Source organism: Phaethon aethereus (genome assembly GCF_964289735.1).
Source record: "Phaethon aethereus genome assembly, chromosome: 12".
Lineage (NCBI taxonomy): Eukaryota > Metazoa > Chordata > Aves > Phaethontiformes > Phaethontidae > Phaethon > Phaethon aethereus.
The window spans coordinates 14,530,942-14,552,285 of NC_138588.1; the positions used below are offsets into that span (position 1 = coordinate 14,530,942).

General features: G+C 35.0%; 1 protein-coding gene across 1 annotated transcript in view; it reads left to right on the forward strand.

Moving 5' to 3' along the window:
- UNC13C (unc-13 homolog C) overlaps positions 1–21,344 on the forward strand; it is a gene marked incomplete at both ends in the record, with an annotated part of 169,106 nt that overhangs the window by 12,225 nt on the left and 135,537 nt on the right. Inside the window, 2 exons of the mRNA XM_082005380.1 lie at positions 5,230–5,252; positions 5,779–5,843. Coding sequence (XP_081861506.1) covers positions 5,230–5,252; positions 5,779–5,843 — 88 coding nt within the window. The remainder of the gene's footprint in view (positions 1–5,229; positions 5,253–5,778; positions 5,844–21,344) is intronic.

Here is a 21,344-nt window from a genome sequence, read left to right on the forward strand (position 1 = left end):
CCTTTCTTAGCAATACGTACTAATTAGAATTGTCCAGCTCAGACTAAAAACTGCTTCTGACTATGGGTACTTTACACATGTTGTTTCCATGGAACAGCTGTATTGTTATCTCATGTCAGTGAGTATTATGTCTAAAGGGTTTGCTTCCAGGAATGACATAACTATCAGTCAGTTTTACATTCTTGCAACTGTTTTGCAGAACTAAAGTTTAAAATAGTACCTTGAGACAATAATGAACTTTAAATCTTTTTCCAATTTGGTGTTAAACAATTATGTACACTTAAAAGAGTGGAAAATCAAGGTTGTATACAGAATACCATTTTAATTCTAGGGTTTCCTAACAGTTTAGATGTTTACAATGTTAGATGTTTAGATGTTTACATGTTACAGTTCTCATGCTATGGCAGGTGGTGGTGAACAAATTTTTGCCATCATTAAAGATAAAGAAGTGTATTAGGGTGGTGCTCTGCTGCTCAGAAAAATGCAAAAGTGAATTAATGACACAAGGTTTGAAGGATGCTTATGACTGGGTAGGGGGAATCTTCTAAACCTCTTTGATGTAAATATCTCTGATGACTGATGAGACCATTGTCCAGTTGTATTTCTAATCATAGAATCATAGAATAGTTTGGTTTGGAGGGAACTTTTAAAGGTCATCTAGTCCAACCTCCCCTGCAGTAAGCAGGGACATCAACTAGATTGGGTTGCTCAGAGCCCTGTCCAACCTGATGTCAAATGTTTCCAGGGATGGGGCATTTATCACTTCTCTGGGCAACCTGGGACAGTGCTTCACCACCCTCATTGTCAAAAATTTCTTCCTTACATCCAGTCAAAATCTAGCCTCTTTTAATTTAAAATCATTACCCCTTGTCCTGTCACAACAGGCCCTGCTAAAAAGTTTGTCCCCTTCTTTCTTCTAAGCCCCTTTTAGGTACTGGAAGGCTGCAACAAGGTCTCCCCAGAGCCTTCTCTTATCCAGGCTGAATAACCCCCATCTGGGGACTAACGTACCTCAGTGGATACTTGTGAACCATTTTCAATAGAAGCCAGGATTTAGTGGGTATGTTGAATGTTATAGAGCCTTTTAATATCTGTAACTTCTTATTAATGGAACCTTAAAGACTAATTTTAACTAGTGAATATTTTTAATGTCTTATTTACCTAAGGGTTTATATCTGTTTAGGGGAAGATAAGGGAGTGGCAGTAAAGAAGGAGGATTAGAGATAAGTGAGGGGTGAAGAATGGTACAGAGCTGGGGAGAACTTTCTAGCTAAGCAGGAGCATTTTAAAATATGGTTTGCTAAATATTCCTTAAGATTGTCTTTTCCTTCCTAAAGTTTTTGTGTTCTATCACTGACTCTTAAGATTTCTGCATAGAAAATGAGCTTATTTGGAGGAATGTGATATGATAGCTGATCATCATGCTTTCCTTGCTGTAATTAATGACATGCTACCTTTTCTTCTTCTTTATATTAATTGTTATAATTATATAAATTCAAATGAACAACAGAAACCTTGTACCACTACAGTATCCTTAACTAAGTTAAAACAGTTTTTTTCCTCTTTCTATCAGTTACCTAATTAAATATAATTGAGTTTGAAACTATCAGATTGCCCAAAAAAAGGGAGGAAGGAGGATTTTCCTCTTGTCTTCAATATTTGATATTTGTAAATAAAATTTTCACTAGTAAGTAGCTAGATGACCATCCTACTCTTCATCATTCCACTACACAGGTGTATATATATGGAACACACTGAGCTGAAATAGCAACAATTATGGAGCAAAATCACTCCGTAGATTTTTCCTATAATCCTAGTAAAATACCCCCTGGTTAGCTAAAATGGCATATGGTATAGAGGCATAACATGAAGGCTATGCTGGTATTTCATAATGTAGTTCATTTTCACATAAAATAAAAATCTAAGGAGAAACAAACTAGTTGAAATAAAGTAGCAAGTATCCCATCGGGTTACCTAAAAGAACCAGCGTTTACATTGTTCTTACTACATTCATAATTTTTTTAGGTTAGTTGTTTTCCATAGAATGTGTGGATGACAGAAATAAGTTACATGAAGATAAGCTCTTTTAAGTAAATCATCGTCATTCAGCTGTATAATCTGAGATGTCTAGCCTTGTATCCCTGATTTGAAAATACATTCTGTGGTCTCTTACATAATCACAGTTCATTTCTTATCTATGTCAAGGAATGTTGCTGTCTATTCTGGTAGCCTAATGACTACCGAAGTAAATTGCTTGGTGACTGTACACTTCCTGATTTGGTGCTCTCATACACAGAGAACACTTCCAGAGTTCAGATTATTTCATTAATGGTGAGTTCAGAAGAAGCAATAAACAATGAAGTTTTCAAACTAATTCTGTCTCTGAAGATGCAGTAATTTCTTACAAAAGAGAGATGCTCTCAAAACCTCTTGGGAAATTTGCCTCAGTTTTCTGCTTTTGCAATTTCTATTGAGAAAAGAGGACATTAGACTGGTGCATTTATTTTTTGTTTTTTTTAAGCAGCAACTGCAAAGACAACCAAGTTAAACTAAACATGTAATACCTTTTTTCCCTTCCTACTTTTTGATTGTCACTCTCCTTCCTAAATTTAGACAAAATTAGGTTCCGGTAAAGCGAATGTAGTGAAATTAGATGAAGCTGGATGAAACCCAAGAGAGGTAAAGAAAATTTCATATGTCCATATCTCATCCTCTGAAATACAAAATTCCATTCAATATGGAAGACAAGTCTCAACAATTTCGTATTTTTTAATTTAACTTTCCAAACAACTGAATTAAAAATGTAATTCATGTGGTTCTTTAGGCAGTTGGTAGCAAAGTACCTGCAAACTATTTAAAAATTGCGTTTCACATAAATAATACTGAGATTTGTTATGTGTCTTTAAATGGCAATATTACAAATATTATTACGGTTAGATATTTTAGAAGGAATATGTAGGTTGCATGGGCAGATTATGGTGAGGCTTCTTGCCTTACAAGTGATGTCCTTCCTAAAATTTCCCTCAGTCCCCAAATTTGTCTTCACATTTTGGACCCTGCCTTTTTTACAAGTTTGAGAATTAATTCAGTCTCTCCTACTTAGAGTCCTGTTGGTATATCTCCTCTTGCCTTTCCTCTCATTCACCTGTCCAGAGGCTGTTCCAGCATTTCGGTTTTAACCATTCCTCATGTTTCCTTTAGCCCTTATAAAAGCATATCCTATTGTGTTTCCATGGCCAGCCCAGCTTACAGTCATCTGGTTACTCCTGGTTCTGCTCTTACCCTGCTTATGAAAACGCTGTAATAATTTTAGAGTGGGAAAGTAGGATCATATGGTCATCCAAATCTTTCTAATATGCTTGTGGATAAAGAGTAGTCGATTGTATCTGATGTTGTCAGACAAATACATTTCACAAATAAATTAAAAAAAAAAAAAGACTAAACTCATTTCTATAAATCTACTCAGTCAAATGAGGGTAATTTTTCAATTAAAACACTATAGCTTGATTTAGTCAAGAATTAATTTCTCAATCAAAATATAAATTCTAGTATTTCGGGGTGGGGGAGAGAGTTTTGAAATGAGAAAACATCAGAACAGTTCATGTCCCAGCAGAAAAAAAACCTTAATGGATTTTTCTAAAACATAAAAATTGATACCATGTCTATTTATATTCAGGACAAGAACTACGAAAAGAATCAATTCATGGCAAGCTGATATTCATGGTGCACAGAGATGTGCTTACTCTATTTGTACTAGATTGTGGAATTTACTATTAGTAATAGTTTTGAGTTATAGAGAATATTAAATTAAAACATAAGCTTTTTTGGGGACAATAAACTATAGGTCACTTTTTTAGGCATACTCTTTCTAAAAGGATTGTTCACAGTAGCTGTGAAAGAAAATCTAAGATCTGTAGTCAAGCATAAGAAAATGGTAAATTTTGTGGTCTCACAAAGGGGGAGAGTCTGTTGCATAGTTGAATTTTCTGTGGATTCAGATTTGGTGTTGTGGCATTGCTAATACCTAATAGCTCGATCCTCTAACTTTTTTTTAATAATACAAAATCAGATCTAATCTGACTGGTAAAACATGGTTTGAACAACTTAACCATCCGTCTATGCTGCATACACTATTCTGCCTGTTCTGTGCACATGCTTTGCTTTGATCACATAAGTAGCCTCTAAAATTAGTGGCACAATAGAGCCTTTTGTTCCCCTGAATTGTTGGTGCTATACTGTATGCACCTTTACACTTGCCAATGTATTTTTCATACACGTGTTTGAATGGGATATTTTCTTGTAGATAAACTGGTTTAAAAATGAAATATGGCACTTGTTTAAGGTGTAAATGATCATTTTGTAATGTATGTAATGTGCGATATCACCAAGTATCTTAAAAATACCTGAAGTATTTACAAGGCCTGTAGAACGTGTACTCCTTTTGGGGAGGAAAAATGGAGAGATCAGTAAGGTGACAATTAAAACAATGCAGTTTCATGTATACACTGTACTATAATGTGTCAAAAAAAAAAAAAAGGGACACTTACTGGTGGGATAGTATATAAAAACACTTTTAAATGTATATTTCAAAATTGACAAGACAATAAAATAAGGGTAGCTTTTCCTGTCTGATAATAAATGTAAATACACCACATTTTTGCATTAAGCAATTTATAATGATATATATGGATCATATCTTATGCTTTCACAATTGTAGTTCTTCTATTGGTATTTGGGGGGTAATTTCTGAATTATATGAATAGCTGTGATAGAATAGAACAGTAACAGTTCAGGAGATTTTTTTTTAAAGTTTTTTTTATATCCTTAGTAGAAGGATATACTTATTTTCCTTGAGAATAGAGCATTATTTTTTTGAACACTTCAACAATTTAAAATATATATTCATTACTATTAAAAAATATATTTAAAAAACCCAAAACAAATAACTTAAAAATCATGTGGAGATGGGATACAGTATATAAATTATATGGTATCCACAGAGTCCTGTATAAGTGGCAGGGGTTCTTATGGCTGAAAACATCGTTTTGTTTGTTTAAAATGTAGTGACAGTGGTCTTGCCACAATGATACAGCTAAGCACAGGTGTTACTTGGATTGTGCTCTGTATTAGCTGATTAAACCAGTGACAGGTTTTTTTTATAGCAGAAGATATTTTCTCAGAGACTGTTTTGTCTAACCTATATTCCCCTTCTTCCCAATTCTCTTTCAGATAGCAGTTCTGTGGATGAAAAGGTTTAAAATCACATATTTACTACAGGGATCATGTATTTTGATGTTTGTTTGTGACTTATTTGACCTGTTTGGTTCCTTCATTTTAGTTGTGAAATTTGCATGTTTTCCCCAGCTTTCCACTCTTTTGTTCTCCTTTGAGTGTCTTGCAAATGTGTTGCATTTATAAACAGGAAAACCCTCATTGTTGTGCTTATCATAATTGCCAACACAGGGGTCTGCTACTGTCAAACATGCTATCTAGGGTTTTTGCCTTTTATTATCACCTATGCTGCATACACTATAGGACTTAAAGGACAACAAGATTTGGGAAGCAATATCTTATCTTCCCATGGGTTCTTCCAGCGTGTTTCACTAAATGACGAATGCTACCAAAATATATTCCAAAGTAATAGTTAATCTAGCTTTGGCCTGGAGCTGACCCTGCTAAACATTTTCATATTAGGTGTTACATGTTTGATGCGGTTAAATTCTGTCCAAAACTTACTAAGAGCAACTGAGTAACTTCTTTCTCTGGTCTTTATTAAAGGCTCGGATTGTAAGTGGAAGTTCCTTGGATGCTTCCAGGCTTTATGCAGTACAGGCATTTAGTGGGTAAGTACCAATACGACTGTGAATTTTGTTATTTATATCTACAAATTAGTCTTATAATGTTACAGTATTTGTTTTTACAAGAAATTGAGTTATTTCAAAAGGAAGATAGTTTCATTGTGTATGTTGTCTTTTAATTTTTTAGAAATTAATACAACAATTCAGATGCACAGGTGAAATAGATGACAAAATTTTTTACCTCTTTGCATAAAAACTAAATGCCCTTTGAAGCTGTAGTTTATTTTATGTCTTCATTTTAGTAAATGTGTAGTAACATAATAATATCAGTCTAATATTTGAAATCTAAAAGGTCCAGGAAAAAGATCTTCTAGTTGCTGAGAGTGAATGTGGCAGAAACCTGTACATTTTGTTTGGTTGTCTCCAGATGGAGTTATCTTACACCCAGTTCTAGCGATTCCTTCCTCTGAGGAAAATTTCTCCTTCCTATTTTGAATACCTTTTTATTATTCAGTTTGGAAAGGAAAAAAAGTAAAAGCCATTGGTAAAATTTATGAGTTACATTAGTTAACTGTTTAAAAGAGATATTATCCTCTTGGTGGTGCACCAAGCACTGTTTGCTATAGTTATGCTTTGTTACAAAGACAAGGTGGTGAGATAATTTTATCTCATTTATCTTCCATCTTCTCATTTGTACATCTTAAAGGCTATACAACAGAATCTAGACACTATGAAGTTTTTACATTTGGCTTCCTGTGTTTTTGTTTTTTCCCCTAAATGTTACTAATGGTATTAATTAGCTCACGATAATTCACATGCTGCTGTGGAAGGTATAGTTAGGGTAACATTTGTACTTATTACTAAACCTTGAACAAATTTAAGAGCACTCTCCAGCTTTGCAGTGGCTTGGGTAGTTTCCGTATAGTTTGTCATACCTCAAAGTGTTGTGTTTCTTCCTTTTCCAGCTCATAGAAACTTCAGAGTTAGTGTGAAAGTGTGAGGTTATATGTGACATTGTGCAGGATTTGTTGCTGAATGCAACATGAAACATTTTAAATGTTGTGAGAGATAATTGTGGGGTTTTTATTAACTTGCTCTTTGGCATTGGAATAAAATTATAGTATACTTCTCCTGACTCGCAAATGACACATTTGATCTGTTGTGGTTTTCTCATAAGATCAAAAAGGATGAAAGTATCTCATTACTAAAATTATAAAAACTTTTGCCTTGTATATTGATCAGCACTATTTCTTACTATGCCAAAACAACTACTCCTTCTTTGAATGGGATTTTCTAAGTACTGTGTCTCTCTACATTTTAAAAATATAGAGAATATAAGAACAACATAAGTGCTGTGAATTTTTTTCTTGGCTTCCAAATGCAAAACATTAGTATTTCTGTTTGAATTATATTTTGTCAACATGAAACTAGCACATCTGAAACAAATGTGTTTATCTTTATTAGATTACTGATTTGAATACTTTTTCAGCAATGTATTAGCCACAAAAACATTTACTAAAACTCTCTGTGCTGGTGTTTATATTATTCTTCTAATGGAATCATGGAAAGCTTTCATAAGAACGTTGCAAATGTGTCAGGAAATTATGACAATAACCTTTTGATTTGATGTATATTTGGTGGCTTCTTTGTTGAAAAAATTAATGCATATCAGAACCAGAAGGCATCACAGAGGCAGCTTCTGATATTTGCCTCAAATTCTCTTTGTCATATCCACAAAGAAGGGATATCTTTCTTTTCTCTTTTGTGTTATGGAATGTCAATTCATTTTTACTCATGGGCTTTGATGGCCTCAGATTTCAGTAATTTATTATTTGAGACACCACAAATAGTAATATACCACACCACTGAGAAGAAGGAATCTGAGATCTTAAACTACACAGCAAGCTGTGGTCTGCTGAAAGAGTGATCATACTTGGAAAGTATTAGCGTGCAACCTGGCACAAAACAATTGGTTTTGTGTATTAAAAAAAAAGAAAAAGCTGTTCATACTTTTTTTTTTCCTCTAGAAAAATCAGAAAGCTGAGACTGAAAATAAAGCTAGTCTAAAACTGTCTCCGATTTATTAACTGTGTTTTTTAATGACCCAGTTTTGATCACTGTATGTGGTTGGGCTTTCATTGCTTAAGCTAGAGAATTGTGTCTTAACATAACCAAAATCTTAAGGAACATTTTCAGTTTCATATGATTTTTCTTTTTTTCCTTATTTGCCCTTCTTTAAGCAACCTACTACTTGTTGTTCTGTTACCTTTTATTGTTTGCACTCCCCGCATGAGTAAGCTTAATAAGGGACAGCTCATTCTGTCGTATTGCTTGCTATCTGCAAAACCAGAAGAGAAACAGTTTATCATCTAGTTAATGTGTAGTTTTGAAATAACGTTTTGTAAGCAGACTCTGTGTGCGTAGGTACTGACAATCAATATTGATATCTGTGCATGCAGGAAGCTGCATATGACTGTACAGTTTTGCTGTACACACTACTTTCCATAGCCAATTACTTAATTACAGCTTCCTAGTAGGTGTAGGACTTAGAAAAGTAGTGTAAAAGAGTGTATAGAATTCTTTTTTATTGTGGGTTGCACACAAAAAACAATTTCATAGAAGTAAGGAGACCTTTTGCTACCAACAAGGTTTATACAGACAGAAGTTGCTCTTTTTATGCCCTCTTTTCTATTCACAGGTGAATAAATTAAAATATTGAATCCTCTGAGAATAAGGTGTGTCAATCCCTTTTGCAGACATCCTGTAACCATTGCATAGGACTACTTTAAATGACTGGCAGTAGGTCAATACTAGCTCATGTTTTTAGGCTAAACCTTACTTCTTTTGCTGACAAAGTTTAGACTAGGCCTCCACTCCCTTTGCTGTCTGCAGTATCTTTGTGCAAGCTTCTGTTTCACTAGGCATCCCTGAAAACAGTGATGCCATTTTAATTTAACTTTTCATTCAGCTGAAGAACCCTGACATCTCAAAGACTGTTGTGGCTCGGTTTTAATCACACTTTCCACTCTACTCCTGCATGCAAAAACTAATCCTAAATTCTAGAATCCCTCAGTCCCCTCACTGCCAGCATAACTGGCTGCAGCCTTAGCTCTGATTCCTTTTCCCTCTTACTCTCCCCAAAATGTGTTGCCATTTGAAGTGAGGGGAGATTCTTTCCCTCACAACACTTGATACCTTGCTTTATCTATACAGAAATACCTCAGCTGTCTCTCTTCTGCCTTACTCTTCCCTCTCTCTCACAGCACTAATGCTGTCAACCCACCTCGCATGCTCAAGCACATCCCAAGTCCGTAGCACAGACTGCAACTTTCCACTTGGCTGCATGAAATGAGAGAAAAGCCAAGATGAGAAAGAAGAGGCAAAGAGCAAATAGAGTTTTCCTGGGGCTTCTCATGCTACTTCTCTGTTAAAAGGCAAAAGCTCCATCTTTCTTGTTCTTTCCATGCCAATATCAAATAATATTTCTTCATTTTATTTTTCGTCTTAATTTTCTTGAAGATGAGACACTTTAGAATTCATCCTTTCAGTATTTTTGAAAAGTACATGGAAGTCAAATGGGTTTTTCATCATGTATATGAATCTAGGGTAGTACTGTTTTACTTTTTCCAGAGACTTGCTCTGTATTAATTCAATGCTTGCCTGATGGCAGTGATGTCAGAGATGGATAATTTTACCACATGGCCTAATCCATTCTGAAATTTGCTAATGGTACACAGATGGTGCTGCATGCAGATGATTACTCCTTTCCTTCAGTGGCACGTTCTCAATGGTAAAACAAATCTATTTGTCTTGAATTCTCAGACAAATTCAAATAGGTTATTGTTATGCAGAATATCTTCAGAAACACATGAAAAATAGACAGCATTACGGGGTTGTTTTTTCTTGCCTTGAATGATAACTTGTGTGCCTTCAACTTCATCTTCTATGTCAGGTTGTTATTATTGGAGGTGGGGATGGGAATAGAGAATTCAATGTATAACCTGCATAACATGAACAGTTTGTGGCTGTAGTCTTTAACTATACACAAAGTCTAATATTTCACTGTCAATACAGCATTGCCCAGTTTGTTAGTACTGGTAATGTAGCTATTCTCCTGTTCTTCAGTGAAATTCAATCTCACAATCTGGATCAGTACATTAATCTTTACGTCCAGCTGACAGCCAGCAATCTTTGCATACTTACAGTCCTCTTAAATGTTGTTGTAAGGATTGAGTTTGTTTGGAGAATTTGTGCATAGGACATAGTTCATATCCCCAAGGTCAGGCTGTTTCAGTAAAGATGTAAGAAAAAGTACTAAATACACAGTTGTCCAAGCATGAGACTGAAATGTGTGTTTTCAGCAAACATTTATATTAGTGGAACTGTATTCTCCCACTGGATCTCACAGGGGATACTCCTACTCTCCACTTAAAACTGAAACAGGCAGGTGTACAATTATTGTTTATTTATAGAAGAAAGAAAGAAATATAGAAGAAAGAAATATTCTTTCCCTCAACAAAAAAAAAAAAAAAAAAAAAAAAAATGGATTTGAGGTTTTTGTAGGGGGTTGGATGTTTGGGCTTGTCAGTTGTTTTGCTGGATGATTTTTTCTTTCTTGTTGAGAACTGTTTTGCCTGTAACTAAGCTTAATCACATCAGGAATACAAGGAGAGTGATTAATGATGCTCCAGGGTACACATAATGTGAAGTAGCAGACGAGGGTATAGTTTTTCTTCTAGAAAGATAATTCTAGAACATTTTAATTCATGTCAAGTATAGAACACTGACTACTAAACAGTACAAGCCTCAGTGTCCTGCAGGTAAAGCAATTGCTTCAGGTAATTCCTTGGATTCTAGTTGACTACTGCCATAAGGAACATGTTAACTTCTTGTGCAGAAAACAGGATTTATTATCACCTCACTAAATTCTTACAGAGAAGGGTACTCCTTTATTATGAAAGCAACTGGAAACATCTTGCCTTCTGGTTTCTTCCTCTGCCATTTATAAGCTGATCTGTTAAAATATCTACTGGTAATCAGAAGGCAATTGGATGTGGGTTTTGAAGTGTGCTATAGAATGACTGTTAAATTTGTGGATGCCAAGTGCAAACAATATAAAGAGATTTTTAGAACATAGCTAACTAGAAACACTCCAGACACCAGACCATATCTAGCAGCTTTTTTACAGTTGTCGTATTTCTCTACAGAGCATGTATTCCATTAGTGAAATGAGAGAGTGCAGGTAGTAATTTATTCTTTTTTTTTTTTTTTTTGTAATGGAAATATTAGTTAATAACTAGTCTTAGCCTGGCTTCAAACTTCCCCCAGTCAACATATCTCTGATACTTGGAACCTGTCTTGTTTCAGCGAAGATTTTCATGTGTTATTTGTATTTCAAGATATTTGAAGAATAGGAATAACAAGTTAGGGTTTTGTTTATTTCTTTTTGGTAATGCTTCTAAACATAATCACCAATATACCTGTACATGGTTTCATGTTTGGTTTTCCTCCCATTTTTTCAGTCTAGGTAAGAGTTCTTGTGTGGTTCAGCTGGAATTTCATTTTTTCAAACAACAAAATGAATTTTTTTCAGCACAGTGTGCTGGTAGATTGGCTGCTTTTCCGTTCCCTGATCAAGCATTTTGTACTTCATCTGACAAGGTGTGAGTTAAGGAAATAATATCTGACTTTTCCATAGTTTGTATACTGAGGTTTCTAGATTCCGTGAAGGACTTAGCCCTGATTAACTGTGTGTTTGAGGTAAAAGTCACCTACTTTTCTTCAGTGTGCAATAGAGATACCTTAAATATATAAAGTAGGTAAAACTTAGACTTTGTTTACATTGGCATTTTGTCCCAGTTATAGTAACTAAAGACCAACAAGATACTTCTGTGGAATTAGTATAAACTCCCAGCATTATCAAGTTTAAAATACACTGTAACAAGTAAGAGCTATGAAGCAAAAAAACCTCTTTTCTATGGTAGGAACTGAAACCACTAAAGGCATTAAAAGTCCTTAGACTCTCAAAGTTTTTCGATGATCTTTACTATGCCTTGATTGAATGCTGGGCAAGGAGGAGGCAGGAAGTACTATTGTTCTATATGAGTTCATCTGGTCATTGATTCATTGCACAAAAGGAAGGAGATAGTTTCCTTTATAAGGTGCAGTTTCAAAATTGCAGTTCTTCCCTGAAGTTGGGTTAGTTTCTTTAATTTATTAAAAGTATTCATGTGAATAACTATGTATGTGTAAGAACTCTCTGACATTTCTATACTTCAGCAATTAAAAAAGTTGCAGACAAGTTGCAAAACCAGCTGATAGAATACATAAACTTCTTCATAGTAGCTACAGTACTGCCCTAGTGTTGTCAGAGGAGATGGTGAAGCTCATTTAAAGCCAAAATATTTCATGTCCTTAGTATTTTGCAGTTGATAATTGGAAGGAGTTTTAGTAATACCTTTTTAAAATAACAAAATGGGCAGTTTGTGACCGTATATAGCTTTTAAACACGCATTTGTGATTTGTACAGATACACACAGAAAAAATTAGATCTAAACGCTTCTGCTAAGCTGAACTTGAGCTTGAAATTATAATGAAAAGGTTGAAGGGGGGAAGTACAGATTGAGTAGAAAACTAAGTTATTTAAAGAGACAGTGGTGTGAGTTATGGCAAATTACTGACAGTATAAATTACACCACTAATGTTGTAATAAAATATCTTTATATTCTTTACTCATCTGTCTTGATTCTGTCATTCTTGCTGTTCCTTCAAAAGCCATGTTTGTCCTTTTCTTTCTTTGGTAACATCATCAGCATTCTAAATTAAGATATAATTTTTTCTCCCAGGAAAACACTATTAGTCATTCTTGAATTTGGATTTTTTTTTTCCCTTGCTATATGCTACTCCTTACTGATCAGGAAAAAGGGTCCAGTAAGAACCTCAATTTCAATAATATTTTGTGTTATAGAGCAGAATAGGTGGAAGTGATTTTACAGACATTGCTGATGGAACTGCTTCTGACTAACAAAGAGCCCTGAGAATCCGAGTTTATCTCTTAGTCTCTGTACATTTACTTTTCACAGCCTCAGAAATGTTATTTTATTTCTATCATGTTTTTGCTGAGATTTGTAGACGTGTCTGGAAGTTGCAATTTTGGTCTACCTCAATCTTTATGTTCTTGAAAAGAAAATTCTAATATCAAAACCATGCACCAAAGACTGTTTATGTGAAAATATAAAGGAAAACATAAACAGCCCATGAATCCATTTCTCTTTCTTACAGAATGGTGCAGGGGCATCAGAAGGAGCTAGGGGAGAAACAGATCATCTCCTAAATTTCTAGGATAAGAGTTAGGATAGTGCTTGGAAAGTGGTAATGCTCCTAAGAGTTAAAATAAACTCTCCTATACTCTAGGTAAGTGTTTTACCCACTCAACTAGGATATGAAAGGGATTAACATTTTTTTCTCTTGTAACTAGGAGGTACTCTACAAACAGAAACAGAGGGATGCCTTTGAGGATTTTAATATGGCCAACAGGCAATTTGGGAATCTTCTGTGAAAAAAATTGTGTCAATATGGACTTTGGTACATTTGAAGAATTAGATTAGAATCTTGAAGATTGTACTTTTTAAAAAAGCATTCAAATTACACAAATGGATTTGAACTAGACTCTTATTGCTCCTTGTATACCTGTCAAACTTCAGCAATAACTTGAAGTTAGTAGAACTGCTTATTTCTTGCTTAGCTTTTCAAGAATCCCTGTTGGAAATTTCACCAGTCAAGAATGATGCGTTTAGATTTGCTCTGAGAGGCTCAAGACTGTCTTCACTTGCTTACTAGTTACTACCAAGTCAAATTTAAGTTGTACGCTTCATTTTCAAGTTCTTGTTTCTCACATTTCACATCCGCTGTCTCTTTTGCTGATTTTTCTACTACTTCCATTTCACCCTTCCTCTTAACTGCCTGTGTGCTCTAATTGTCATCCACACCCATAAGGAACTGGCAGCCTCCCAGGTTCCAAGTCTTCTCTGCACTTTTCATATTGACTTAACTCTTCTTGTTTTATGTTTAACTGTCCTATGAAAGACTTTCTGATCCAGCATGTGATGCAGAAATAAATTGTCTTGACTGTCACTGAAGAAGTTTTAATTTGGATGCTACCTGGACTCAAACATGTATAGGCTGTGAACAGTCGGTTATGTATTCCTGTGGATCTATTTCTAAATCCCTATCATGCCTACAGAAATTATTAATTAATCAGAGGTGGAAATGTAGTAAAGCTTGTTTGGCCATGATGATACAGCATGCTGAAGGTTGACAGATACATAAATGTCTGGATTTAAAAGAGAAATTAAGGTTTGGGTTTGTTTGGGTTTTGTGTTGGGTTTTTTTTGTTTTTTGTTTGTTTTTTTTTTAAGATACAGACTCACTACTTTCATTAGGGTGTCACTGATGTTTCAGTATTGCTTTTAATCAGTTTTACCTCTTTCTACTCCAGGAGGTTTGTATTCTTATTTTGATTAGATGCTCTGATCCTATGATAATGACAACCACAGGGATGCATATTGTCAAAGGTAAACTAAATGTAGTATGTTATTACCTCTTCTGGTTCTAGGCAGGCCTTCATCATGTTTTTGCAAATGAATTTGTGTTGTAGAACTTCCTATCTCCACCTTATAAATTCTCACATGCTTTACGCAAACTTTTTTTTTCTTTCCTTGGTTGGTCTCTTTTCATTATGGTCATGTTGATACTAAGGAAACCATTTACATAGTGTCCTGGTTTGGACAGCTGACCCAGGCTGGCCAAAGAGATATTCCCTACCATACAATGTTATGCCCAGTACATAAACTGGAGTTGGCCCGGGGGTGGAAATCGCTGCTCAGGGACGAGCTATCGATCGCCGGGTGGTGAGAAATTGCTGTATTGGGCATCACTTGTTCTTGTACATTCCTTTGTCATTATTATTGTTGTTATCATTGTTTCCTTCTCTCTTGCTGTCCTGTTAAACTGTTTTTATCTCAACCTATGAGTTTTTTCCCAACTCTTTCCCCCATCCCACTGTGGGAGGTGGGAGTGAGCGAGCAGCTGCGTGGTGCTTAGTTGCCAGCTGGGGCTAAACCACGACACATAGATGGACTTCAAGGATAGTAGAGGGAATTCAAAATAAGTGCTTGATTTTATGGTATTGCAACAGTTCTGCGAAGCCAGTGTCAATTTTGAGAAGGATGTTCAGATTTTTATCTTCCCTGTAAATGTTGAGACCAGATTTTCCTTCTAGACAATTTTTGCAGCACTGTGAATACTCTGTCATTAGTGTTACTACTGATTTGCTCTGGTGTTAGGATCAAGAATATCAGCAAATGTAGTTTTAATGCTGCTTTGCTGATGCTTGGGTTCTAATAACTTTTTTAGTTTGGGCCTTAGGAAATAATTTAAGTGGTTTAAGAGGTTTTGTGGGGGCTTTTGCTTTGTTTTCAAAATAATGAAAAATAAGGTAAAGGAAAAAAGTTTACAAGTGGAAATGGCGGTCCTTTGAGGCCATATTGCCCAAGGCTGGCATAAAGTCACTTTAGTTGACTGGGATCATCTCCCTGTAACGTTACAAGAAGCATGACAGGGAAAAAGAAATCAGGTCAGAACTTCTTTGCTAGCAACTTTATTTTTTTCCAAAAGCTGAGATGGCCCCAGAGGCCTGTTAGCACAATTTAGAGTATCTGTTGGTCGTCTTTGGCTTACACCTGGGGATGAAACATTCAACAGATTTGTGATCAGAAGGCGGCAGAGGGAGGCTCAAAGGTGTAGTCACAAAGTCTGTTTTGCTGCCTCAGCCAGAATTGAGCATCTCTCAGTATATCCTAATGTGTGTTTAATTCGTATCTTTACTATAGAAATATGATTAACAAACATATTTTCAAAATTTTAATGACGTTAATATGCATACTAATTTGAGAACACAGTCCTTGAAAAGTTGAGTTTATATAGTCCTTTATTATAGTCTAGTCTACCCCAAAATTTTCTGACATGTTCTTGAATTGCCCAGGATAACAGTTTTTCTTCTATGGAGGGACTTGGCTCATTTTTATTCATTTCTTAATATAGTATTTTTAGCTCATATTAAGACTCTTTTAATCCAACTTTCATTTTCAGAGAAAGTGCTAGGTATTTCTTTAGTGGCATTTTAATATACCAGGGACCAGGAAAAGCTGTAAATCCAGTCCTATAATTACTTTTATAATGCTGGTATTTTATCCCAGTATTCATATATAATTTTAGATCTCCAATTTCAGCTTTCCACTCCAGCAAAAATTATGTATTGCTACCCGAGTGTGGATTTGTGGGTCTTCAGACAGTGTGTCTGTCTCATAATTATTTTCATTAACTTGCATGGTTTCCATTTTTATGTTTTAACAAAAGCCACTGGCTACATTTTGTGATTATAGTACATAACAACGATACATTGCTTCTTCCCTTCCTCACCTAGTTCAATCTTCAAAAAATTATCTCAATTTTCATTAAATCAGACCAGCATTATAAGTTATTAAAGCTGCCTCTGTGTTTTATTTATCACATTTAACCACATAAATTTAATTATGTTATAAAACAGACTCATCTAATCTGAAATATTATATAATTCTAAGAACTTCAAAAAAATGTGGTATCCCAGTAACCTAAAATGTATGTTCAATACTGAGTGATTTAAAAAACAAAGCAGTGAAATCTCACTTCTTCATTTTCATCATTATTTTCATCTGGAAATGAACTCACTTACACAGACTTTAAAGAGTGTCTGTGATTCTTTCCAAATTTTTTACACCTAGGAAAGAAAAAAAGCAGAAAAAATAAAAACCTCTTTATATATAAAATAGTGAGATGTTTTATTTTTTAGTGACAAAAATACCAACATTTTTGCAATTATTTACTTTGATCAAATACAGGTATTGTGACATAAGATTGATGCCTTTCATAAAACTGCAATTGTTAAATATTTGTAATGTTACTATTACTTAAGCTGTAATTTTCTAAGAACCACTAGTGAATATGTGGAGTGCCACAACTTGTGGGGGAAAAGGTTGGAAGGGGAAAAAGATTGGAAGTTTTTTGGACAGTTAAATATATCAAATATAGAGCGAAGAGTACTACACTAAGAATCGCAATTTCCAAATAGAGTTTTGAATAGTTTAGTAGAGGAACTGTCTGCTTATATGAGCTGAAAGGAAAACATAGTTGATCAAGTCTTCATCTGAAAAAAAAAAAGGTACATGTGTATATACATGTATGCATACATATAGATCATCATCTACACCATACAGACTACCCAGTTACAGAACAGAAATTATTCCATGTTTCACTACTGGGAGTTGCGTCTGAATTGCTACACTAAACTGCCAGTCTAGAAAAACAACAGATTTTATTGGAAGATATTATTGTTTTCATCAGAGTTCATTTTGTGAGTTTTGATTATAGCTTTCAGGTCCTATGTTTGTCTGTAATGAAGAAAGACTAGTTTCACTTGAGTGAACGGTGTGGTCCTGATGAACGCTAGCAGGGTCAGACTAAATAAGGTATTATTGTTGCTGCCGTGACTAAGTGGAAATGATTTATTGTAGTGTTTTAAAGCTATTCATGTGACTTATTTTAACTTTCTTCAGAATGTATTGACAGCCCAAATATTTGGGCATCTCTACAAAGAATCTTTCTCTATTACTAAAGTACAGACAGGTGCAATCCAAATTATCTTAAAATATCATGTGACACCAAAAGTCAGCATAAGGCAGATCCAGTTCTCTCTGGAAAATTGCACCAGGACTGCATTCTCTTTGCACTGAAAATGTATTTATGATTCTGTCCCCTTCACATCCTGTTGCTTTTTGGCTGATGTTTTGAACTAATGAATTTACTAGCTCCCAGTTTAGGTATAAATAAATTTAAAAAAATGGGTTCCCTAGTAGGTGAGTCCTGACTTGGTAAAACTCTAGAATAATTAGTTTTCTGTTGTCTACTCACTGGCAGAGATGAAGTGAAGCCAGTTGTGTAGGATGACAGCTTATCTGATTAAGGATTAAGTGTTTGTGTGTGAACCTAACACATCACTGTGTTCTGTACTATATCTGAAGAGAGTCAAGCAATATGTGCCTATGAAGCAGAATTGATCAACTGTAGGGAAAAACTTCTTGCTGCTGTCTTTGCCAGCTTGTTCATGCTACAGGCAGTTACAATGTTTCATACATAGTGTGTCATATATGCACTGAGGTCTCATTTGAGTATAGAGAAAAATGTCCTAATAGGCAAAAGGTAAGAAACGTCATTTCACCAAACCTGGATGGTTCCAGAAAGTGTAGGAATATTTGTACCATTCCTTTTAAATTCTTTGCAGTAATTAGAAAAATTAATGATTCTCATGTGACAAGTGTATATCTTTTTTAATGACCATGACTACTTTAATGTTGAAACTAAGTTCCTGTACAGACGTATTAGCAATAATATCAAAAATTTAGAGCAGGACCATTATAAAAGAACATTCTGAGTTCTTTTCTAGTTAAAGAATTTTCAGCAAGAAGAATACCTAATACTGTTGTCACTTACTTGTTAATATTGAGGAAGTTATTGATCTGTCTCTTTTAGAGACTGGAGGTTAAGCTTTATTTTTTCAAAATCGTGGAAATAATCCCCTTTGTGCATTGGGTTTTTTTTCAGAACCTAGAACAAGGATTGCGATCTTCCCATGTACTGTTTTAATATCTGTAATTGTGTTTGGTCAATATGGATTGAGCAAACTCTTTTCTTAAATCTCCAAAATTACTTTCAACTTTTCCAGAATAAGAACTTGTCTGTGAACCAACAGGTGATCATATAATAAAGTAGAACTTAGACCTTGTCCTTTAGCTAAATGTGATCTAAGTGCTGGGTAGTATATAAAGGTGATGTTTATTTCAACGTTTTGCTTTGGAAATTAGTGCCTTAATAGCAACTTGCATCCCTAAAACAACTTTAATTAAGCTCCCATATTAGGATATTACTATCTGTATTCAGAGTATTACCCGTAATACACCTCATAAGTAGAATGCAAATTAGTGACATACAATTTAAGAAACTTCCTGCAAGAGCTTATCTATTAACAATGAAACACCTCATAACTTGAAGACATCACAGAGAAAGAACACCCAATCACATTTTCACCTTACTCTGATTTTTTTTTGTTGTTGTAATCGCTTAAGAAAGCAATATTTTTAATCAATTTATACCTTATTCTTCACTTTATTCTGAGTGTGATCTGTGACTCAATCCTACTCAGTGCCCAGAGACTTTATGCAAAATACTGAGTGCCATTTTGAAGAAAAGGTTTTGAGGTTTGTCATCTCTCAGGATCAAGCAATTTAATCCAACACCAAATATCTGCTTTTTAAAAATAACAATATACAACTTAAGGATGAAAGCATCACTTGACTTCTGAATCATGTTATGAGTGTAAAATATATCTAGAGAAAGGGTGAAAATTCATGGTCAAATGGGATTTCCCTAAAGAACATCAGTGCTTGAGGAGCTCAGGAGTTCTCCTACTAGGAAATAAAATCGATTCTTCTACCAGTTTTACTCCTACCGGCTATATGAAATTAGTTGTTGCTTTGTGATATGATAGTGAAATATGATTGATTTTTTTTTTTTTTTTTTTTACTAATGGGAAAAGGGGTACAATTTATGGAAAATCCTTAATAGTTTTAATTTGTTGGGGGGGAAACATTTCCATCATCTAATTTTGGCACCATGTGAAGAATAATACTAAGTTATTAAGACAGAGGAAAGATCTTTGAAATCTAAATGGTTGATGGTGTTGGGAGAGCTGGGCATGGGGCTCTTAGAATTGAATCTCAGTCCTATTTGAATTTGTGGAGAAAGATTCTTGACTCCACAGGGCTTTTAAAGTTAAACTCATCCATTTTGGGGATTGAATCTTGTGTATATCAGTGTAAATATTAGGAGATCTTTATCAAGGTCTTTGAAGGTATGTTGAACTACAAGAATAAATGAATGTGTAGATGATCCTGAATTATGTTTAGACTTTTAAAATGTTCAGAATGTCTTTGTTTATGACAAGATATGAGAAATGGGCTTTGTTCCCTCTATAGGATTTATCTGTGTATCAACAGCTCACAATGTATAACACCTAACTTACTTCTGAGCTTTAATATTTGGCAGCTGTGATGAATGCTTTATCACAGTAACAGTCTGTGGGAGTGGAGTGTGCAGCAGTATTTTCTGACTCATTATTGCTAGTATTATCTTTAACAGTTAGTATTATTGTTAACAGTTCTTTGATGCTAATTGGTCTCTTGCATCCAAAGCACAAATTTCAGTGTCATCCATGCCACAATACCTATTAGTTTTGCCCAAAATGTTTGTTTCCACTTTGTGGTTTTGTAAACTTATTTTTTTTTAAAACCTTCTTCGGGATTTGTCCCCTGCAGTGTAAAGGTACATTTGTTAATATCTTTGACATTAAAGAAAGCTTCTCAAATTCCTTTTGCAATTTATTCTACTTGGAGAGCCAAATAGTCTGTCAGCCCAGATTTGCTCTATTCATTTTATCACTCTTGTATGGTGTAACTGCACTTGTGTCTCATGTATCTTAGAGAAAGGACTTTGGGAAACGAAGCACCCCATTTCTCTGCAGATCAGAAGCTGGACCTGTCCATAGTACTGATACTGCAAAAGATAAATTTTCACCAGAACTTCAAAGTATGGGAATTATTGAACAGGCGAACAAATGCATCCAATAATATAGATGCCATTATGCCATTTTACCTTTCCTCTTCTCTGATTTTGGTTCAGTAAAGCTTCACCAGGTTCACTTGAACTTTTCAAGCCCCGTACCAACCACACTCCAAGAACGTAAATTTGCTGCTCTGTATCTGTTCAAAGTAAAGCATGGAAATAAACGCTGCCAGTCTATTGCTGTGTCCATTTCTTTCAGAAGCCTGTGGAATAGTAAGGCGACTAAATAGAACCTCATTTTATTCCAAGTGAGAGAAAATTATTGTAGGCTTTGCCTTCAAAACAAACCAACCAACCAAACCCCAACAACAAGGAACCGACCAAAAAAAAAACCCCAAACAAACAAAAACCAGTGATACAGAGTCTGACCAAAGGTCCATCTAGCCCAGCATCATGCTCGTCCTGAGGAGGACAAAAGCAGATACCTAGGAGATTGTCAAAAAAGAGTAAGCATAGCATAGGATGAGATTTACTTAGGATACTCTCCTAGACTTCTAGTCTTCTAATAGTTTGTAATTCAGAGACTGCTTAAACCAGAGTTGGTGTCCTTTTTTGTAATACCTATTAATGTATTTCACTTCTCTAAAATAATTTGGAGTTCTGATTTTTGAGTTGTGTTGGCTTGCGTTGTTTCATCGTGAAGATATCAACAGTGAAGGTATCAGAGTAGAGGGATATGTCTGTCCCTGAACTGCTTGCAGTCTGCAATATTAGCATAATCCAGCACTGACTTGCAGTTTATATCAATATGCCAGGCTATAAATCATGATGGCT